Here is an 8,400-nt window from a genome sequence, read left to right on the forward strand (position 1 = left end):
CATATATCATCTACGAATGTTAAGTTCCATTTTTGCGTATCTCGTCGTAAAGAGTTTGTTACTGAGCAAGTGATCAAGAAAGCTTGATTGAATAAGCAAAGAAGTCCATCATTAAGCTGATAATGTGGTTTATTTGGCCTACATTTCAGTGGTTCGTACTCTCGGCCAGGCGAATTCTTACTCCCAAAGTCTTAGTGAAAAACATAAAAAAAAAAAACTGTTATATATTTCTAAGCCATAAAAATTTGACAAAGGAGACTAATGCAATAAGTTATAAAATATATATATATATATATATATATATATATATATATATATATATATATATATATATATATATATATATATATATATATATATATAAGCAGAACTATTTTACATCAAAAAGACTTGCATCTCTCAATGATTCCAGTGTTTCTGAGATAAGATAAATCAAGAAGCCATAACACGCTCACATGAACTGAAGAAAGCTGAACTGACTCTACTTAAAAATATTTATTTTGTCAGTTACTGCAAGAAAGTACTCTTGATTTTTACGATCATTCAACTTCCAAACGTTAGAATAAAGCGCCACTCTTTCACGTATCGGCTGCCTTTCTATTGATTAAATCAGATGGTCTCGACCAAGCGACTGGGTAACTTGTCTTACGGGACTTTCTATAAACAAAATCATCTGAAATTGCCTGGCACGAACGTGCAATCGATAACCAGTCATGGATCACCCACTGTTAGCGAGTTGAAAGTGGTTTTCAGCAACAATGATTTTTTTCTAACCTGCCCTAAACAATTTCTCTCTTCAGTTCTGAATTTATTTAAATACTTCGGGAATGCTGCATGCTTACCGACTTTAAAGTTCGTAACCTTTGTCGGTAAACCGCTTCTTTTTCTAAATAGATATCTTTTGATTTCATTCAAAACATTGTTAATAACAAAACTTTTTCATAATACACCTTAACAATTTCCTTTCATTTTTCAGATTTATTTTGGCTTTATTGCTGTGCTGTTAAAAACAGCCTCTTCTGCCCCTCAAGAATATCAAGCCCTTGGAGTCCTACAGCCAGAGGCTGGTGACGTAGGCCCATACGACAGGATCGTCTCCGCCACCATCGACGTTCTTCCCGAGATGGCCGACGTCTTCGAGGATATCGCCGACGACCCGAGACACCCCAACGATCCTCAGAGGATCCAGAAAGTCATAAACGTGTTCATGCCCTTAACTCGGCGCCTCATTCTGGCCAACGCCGAGGTCGAAGGCCGCCAGTGGGCCAAGGAAGATCAGTATAGATTCAACGCTGCCGGTGCCGTCTTGCCGTCCGTGTTCAGCTTCATGGACAGGCTAAGAAACAAGGATTTCTTTGGATCAGGGACCAGAAATGTTGTCTAAAGTTTTGATCATCCGTGTACTCGTCCTAATTTATTTAATGGTCCAATAAGAACGTCTGGCACAATCTTTCTAAGGATCAAACCAACAGATCAAACGGTGATCTGTTTGTTCATGGGTGCAGAAATAAGAAAGTACTGCATCTCGCGCACTCACGAAAACAGATTATAGAGAGGAAAAAAATAAGAATAAATATGAGCACTGTCAATTGTAAAATACTTCTGTCAATGAATTATCATTACGGAGAAAATTCTTTCCAAAAAGGTTATTTCAAATTAAAATTATTTCTTATTACTGCAACCAATCCTTACGAAATGTTCGATTCCGAAACGATTCCGAATAACAATATTTACTGCATTCCCTTTCCTTACTCCTGCTGTTTTCCGTTTCACACTCAAAATCTCGTTCGTCTTAACAATGATGTAGAAAATCTGCATCATTTACAAAAATGTTTGTTGCAACAAATAAATCTGTTAGTCAAAACCAACAGAGTGATTGTTACTATCCTATTAAATATAACACATCTGCCATGCATTAAATTTTGAACAACATATCTACTGTACGTATACTTAGAGAGAGAGAGAGAGAGAGAGAGAGAGAGAGAGAGAGAGAGAGAGAGAGAGAGAGAGAGAGAAAGTAATAGTCATTTTCGTCATTAGGTAATGCAGCTATTAACCAAACAGCATACAAAAACTAGAAACATTAAGACAATTTCCTAATCACAAGCTTCTTTTCATGGATGATAAAAATTATTTTACCTCCGAAATACAACTTTCATCTTTGTATAGGTTTTAACTATTGTACAGAGACTACTTTTTCTTTTTCCCTGAACGAGTTACTGGACTGACAATTCGATACGATAAGTATGTTAATGAGTCAAGTATCCTTTGACCTTCCTTCATTCGTTTCGCCTGCGCAATTCTGCTTGAAGTCGGGGGAATGCTGTTTGGGGAATGGTACTTTTTCTTTCAGAATATTCTTGTGTAGTGATACCACCGAGGTAAATCTTAACGATGGGTTTTAAAAATGAAAAGAATCGGCAATATATGTGCAGCATGCCTCACGAACAAGAAATCCCGACTTTACGTAATTTTATTCAATCCCTGTTTTACAATTCTATATCCAGCTGTTCGGTAATCAAAGCAGCTGATACTCACGGGACTCAATAATTCATTGGCAACTCTGTTCAAAATCATAAATTCATTTGAAATAACCTGAAATCAGTCGTTTAGTACGATAGTCACACAGCTACGAGAATTATGTTTTACCTTTTTATATTTTCTTAGTTAAACAAAAGCTAAAAAGCTAAAATCCAAGTTAGATCTAAGTTGTCTTTGGAATTAGTTTAATCCTGCCCTTGCTAGATGGATCCAAGTATGCCTTTGTCAACTGAAATATAGAGGGAATGTCCCCTAGTTGTAAGGTAAGCTTGGGTTCTTAGAGAGCACTAAACAAAACAAGTATTTCGCTTCGTATCGCAAACAATTATATATAAAAGGAGAAGGGCAGAACACGAAATCACTATCAGAAAACAGAAATGTATATAAAATTAATTATAAAAAATTGCAATCGATGCAACACAAGACGATAGGTTTACATGTTACATGTTAAACATTACAATACGTGTTTTATAAGAAAAATCTAAGAGTTGCGATCATCCATAAAAGCAACCTCACTTCACGCTCTTTTTGGATTGTGCATAAATGATCCAGTGAACAAATATATATTGAATTGGAATGGAAATATGAGCACCTAAGGAGATAAAAAAGGGATATCAAGTTTTATTCACCAAGTTTTATTCACCAACTTAAAATGGTCGTAAAACTCAGGCTGCCTTTCCTCATCATTTATATGTATTTATATATATATATATATATATATATATATATATATATATATATATATATATATATATATATATATATATATATATATATATATATATATATATATATATATATATATATATATATATATATATATATATATATACATAATTATTATATATATATGTATAATCATCAGAAGAGATTTAAATGCTAAGCAGATTCATTTCAGTTCAGTCAAACTTGATCGACCTACGGTATTTTAATAGCTTTGCCGTTCTTAATTGAATTGAAGGAGGCGTTCCCTGATTATGATAATGGAAAAATAGGTTTTTTATTGTATGAAGAGACATGGGAAAGTTGAAAATGGTTTTGGTAATAAATTTGCAATAAAAAATGTATTTTTCTTACCATAATTACATTAAATTTCAGTATGTTGCGTACTTTCAGCTCCCAAGATGGTTAATCTGGACATTACATTATAAACGAGTTACACCAAATATGAATTCCTTGGATTACACAGGTAAAAAAAATAAGGTGAACATTGCCAAAAAAAGGATGAAAACAACAAACAGACAGAACAACCTATAAAAGGAATAGTTCGGAAGACGATGCTTGCCAACAAAGGCATCTCCTTGAATACAGATCTAACAAATAAAACAGAAAAAAAATCGCACAAAAAAAACACCTTCTACATTCCAATTGCAGGTGAAGGTCTTGGCTGTTCTGAGTGCACTTGCGACAATTACTTTCAAGCAGTCTTCCACAACATAATTTGGACTTTGGATAATCATTACCTTCAAGGGAAAAATGCCTGGAAAAGAGAAGAATAATGCCCACATATGCAAATGTTGAAAAGGTAACCCTCAAAAACAAATTTCACATTCACTTTGTTCGTTTCCCGGTCCCCACTTTACCTGGCTCACAGGAAGTGAGATCATCAATTATTATTATTATTATTATTATTATTATTATTATTATTATTATTGTTGCTGTTGTTGTTCAATATGATCTAACATTTTAACGAAATCAACATTATCTTACAAAGTAAACTTCTGCTGAATAGAATGCCCAAGAAAAATGTAAAAAAAAGAGAAGAAAATAACAAATGAAGAACAGCAAGGATAACTCCTCATAAACTACATATATATACATATATACATATACATATATATATATATATATATATATATATATATATATATATATATATATATACATGCATACATACATACAAATATAATTATATCTATATATATGTATATATACACATATATATACTGTATATACATATATACATTTATATATATACATACATATATGTATGCAGTATATATTTACGTACTTTTTCATCATACCTTTTATGCCTTTCGGAGGATCTGGCACCAGAAAGGTAGAGCCTTCAGGTTTCTCAGCCAGTATGTGTTTGGGATGAGGCGGATGCTCGCCCTACTCCAATGTCTTCACTCAACAGACATCCAGATGGACTGGCGGTTGTAAGCAGGAGCGTTCCACGCACCATGCACCTAGCAAACATCATCCGAGATCTGTATGACTCAGTTTTTCAGTTCTTCGCTGGACTGGTCGATATCGTTCTCGGCTAGCACACTGCAGGGCCGGCGTTCGAATCTCCGGCCGGCCAATGAAGAATTAGAGGAATTTATTTCTGGTGATAGAAATTCATTTCTCGCTATAATGTGGTTCGGATCCCACAATAAGCTGTAGGTCCCGTTGTCAGGTAACCAATTGGTTCTTAGCCACGTAAAATAAGTCTAATCCTTCGGGCCAGCCCTAGGAGAGCTGTTAATCAGCTCAGTGGTCTGGATTAAACTAAGGTACACTTACTTACACACACACACACATATATATACATTATATATATATATATATATATATATATATATATATATATATATATATATAATAAAAGCAAAAGAACTATTACAGTAATGCAGCCTGTTTTAATTTGGCAGCACAGCCAAAAGACTCATCAATAAACAGTCGCACAGTGTCTTAATGACTGAACATATGCGCACGTGATCAGTGGCCACACAACCTCTCCACCCAAGCTAGGAACTAGGAGATCCAGGCAACAGCTACTGATGACCCAGCAAGTCGACCTGTGGGACTCCCAAACACCACATTCCTCGATCACAAGTACAGTAAGGTGGTGCTTCCGTTGAAATATGTCAGACCTTGAACAGGGCTTGAACTCAGGACAGTGAAACTAACGGTGTTACTAAGACACTAACATACCAACAATGACATTGACAACACTGACAAGAAGACGATCCAAACATATTTATCTGGAAATTTGGCAATATGGAACCTGTATAGAATGCTGACTCCAATGCCCAGCAAAGTATATTGTGCATACTAACTCTATGGACCTAGGTATTAAAGGTGTTAACCTTAGCACTCTGTTGAATCAGAATTTGTTGAATGCGGCCAAACACCACATTTTCCTATGATGCTCTCAAATTATTATGGAAAAGGAAGCTGGCACTAATCTCTCCTAGAAGATAAAGGTCCTGAAGGCTGCTACTGCCTACAAGGTACATTTTAACAGTTTAATTTCACCTGTACAACGACCTAAATTTCAACTGAAATAGAAGGCACGAATGCATAATTAAATCAATAAGAATATACTCCCACTCACAAGCCAGTTGTGTGTTCTCTTGATTGAGGAATGTCTGTCTAAAACGAACTGTCTACAAATCTGAAGGGCATCTCCAAATATTACTAGCAGATGACACTAAATATGCAGTGGGCATGGTGGAGATCTACAAGAATGGTGTGGATGGGTCCCTTCTGCTGAACAGGTTCAACTCTTAGCCTCGAGGGTTTCATGAACATGAAAACAGCTAAACTGGACGGCATCCTTTTCTTTCACATTTACCTTGCTTTGATGCCAACGAAGTGTAACAGTGAAAGATCTTTAGTAAAATTATATTCCTCAAGGACAAGCTATGAACAACAATGACACGTGAATCAGCAGCCTACCGATAATGAGCAACGAACAGGACACAAAAAGACCACACAGGTCCTAGGTTTATTGCGAATTCGTTCTGGCCTACCTTCTAAGTGCGAGACAGATCCCGCTATATGTACGCTATTTTAAGTTTCATTAGATAAATGTTAACAAGTTCAAAATGCGAATGATAACCCTATCTGGTGTATATTATACTTCCTTATAGGGGAGGAATGCCCTTAGGTTGATAATTCACTAGTTATTCTTATGTCACTTAAAATTTCTGATATTTTTTCTGTATAATTATAAAAAGGTAATTGTCCACACTTCACACGTAGTGAAATATACCTGACATTTTTAATATAATTTTCAGCAGTTGAATTATTGACATAAACTATGGTATTAATTACTCATGGGTGGTCCAGAGTGGATAGTAATATTGTCTACTTAGTAAGAACAATAGGTAGTTTTGTTACAAATTGTCTAATGTTTGGTAGAGTGGGAAACCATACTTAGGAACTGCCCAGATTCCCCCCCTCCAAACAACCCCTTTCCAGCACAGATAATCAAGTTCTATTGCTTCCAAGTTGGCAAGAGATTTAGTCTCTAGTTTTTCTAGGCGGTATTGGCAAATACTAAAGGATTGATATCGATCACACTGGTGCAACAGTAAGTGATTCCAATGAACTTACAGACTTTGGCTTCCATTAGAATTAGCTAAATCACGCCCAACGAACTTCCAAGAAAATTAGTGGGTTCTTTTATCAGCTGGAGACAATTTGAGTAATGTCTGGTTGATTGGCAAATGAGTCCCACATTCACCTATCCAGATAGTGGCCAGATCTGTTGTTGCTCAGAAGTGCTGGAGAGATTAGCAGTATTGCAAACATGTCTCACTGCTTGACTTAAACAACCAACGACATAAAAAGTTTACTTTATTTAGCTTGCTACATGTTGTTAGCTCTAAGTCTCTCGAGAAACAATTTGTTATTATTTCAAAAACATCTGATTAGTTTTCAGGATTATGTCAATCCCTTAACTAATGTTGACGATGAATTTTTAAGTTTCCAGGTACAATCTAGAAGCAAGGTTATATCTGCAACTGGATTATTTTTCGCTAGTCTGAAATGCTTAGAATGGTCAACATTCACTCTTAGTTATACCTTGCTCATGTAGAGGGTCTCTTAAAATATTTGGTGGTTATGCCACCACAGCAAAACATTTAGTTGTCGTACGTCCTGTAATGCTTTTGTAATCTAAGCTCCAAATTCTTAGGCTATTCCATTGTATATATAACCTTCCATGGTCTCTCTTATAAGTTCTCTTACTTAGGGCAGGATCAAAAAACATTTTACTTTCCTTGACTACTGATTTTCTTTAGTATATTCTATTTATTCACTCCTAAACTACAGCATGAAACTCTGAATTATTTGATGTGTATTGCATATGATCATGTGTAAGCTTATTTCTTTCACATACATTATTCTGGGGCAGGTAACTAGGCAAATTGAAGTCCTGATTCGTTGCACAATTATGTACATTTCATTTGAATAGTTATAATAATAACAATAAAAATGGGATTTGAGAAGACAGAAAATTCAAATATAAATTCGTGGCGTTTCTTCCACTCAAGATACTGATTAAATTCAATAAATAAACCATCTGAAGGTTCGAGTTTTTACTATTTTTCTGGAAATTGTAAACTACCTATGTTGCTATATCACCTATTATATTCAGCAGCGTTTCATCACTTTATAATAATTTGCTTTCTACATTAACTTAATTTATTTTTGTTACATACGTACAAAATGTCAGACTTGACCACATCCAAGGTCTATAGACCTTGACCACCTCAATACTGACGTCAAACAATGTCTTTTAAAATGTCACCAGCAGACCTCAGATTAACTTTAAGTTATGCATAAAACCTGCTTAATGATAAGGTTCCCTCTTTTGACTTTCTTATCGCCATTTATACCTAGCCTAGTAGCATTCTAGAGTTTTAAAGTGATAACGGATTGGTGCAATTAGCTATATATCCAGAAGCCCCTTTATCTTCGTCAGATTTCTCGTTTACGGCAAGGTTTTTCATGCCCCTACCTTATCATCAAAAATAAAAGTACAGCATTGGTCAAGGGCTAGTAATATACTTTGTGGGTTATATATGTTTTAAGTAAAAACAAATGTTTTTTTTAAGTGTTGCTATTTTTCTTCAACAAAGA

General features: G+C 35.0%; 1 protein-coding gene across 1 annotated transcript in view; it reads left to right on the forward strand.

Moving 5' to 3' along the window:
- The window catches only part of LOC136848934 (uncharacterized), a 2,942-nt gene extending 1,079 nt beyond the window's left edge, over window positions 1–1,863 (forward strand). The window contains exon 2 of the mRNA XM_067121750.1: window positions 977–1,863. Coding sequence (XP_066977851.1) covers window positions 977–1,384 — 408 coding nt within the window. The 3' untranslated portion in view covers window positions 1,385–1,863. The remainder of the gene's footprint in view (window positions 1–976) is intronic.
- Window positions 1,864–8,400: the final 6,537 nt, after the last annotated feature.

This window comes from Macrobrachium rosenbergii, chromosome 20 (genome assembly GCF_040412425.1).
Source record: "Macrobrachium rosenbergii isolate ZJJX-2024 chromosome 20, ASM4041242v1, whole genome shotgun sequence".
NCBI classification, from domain to species: Eukaryota; Metazoa; Arthropoda; class Malacostraca; order Decapoda; family Palaemonidae; genus Macrobrachium; species Macrobrachium rosenbergii.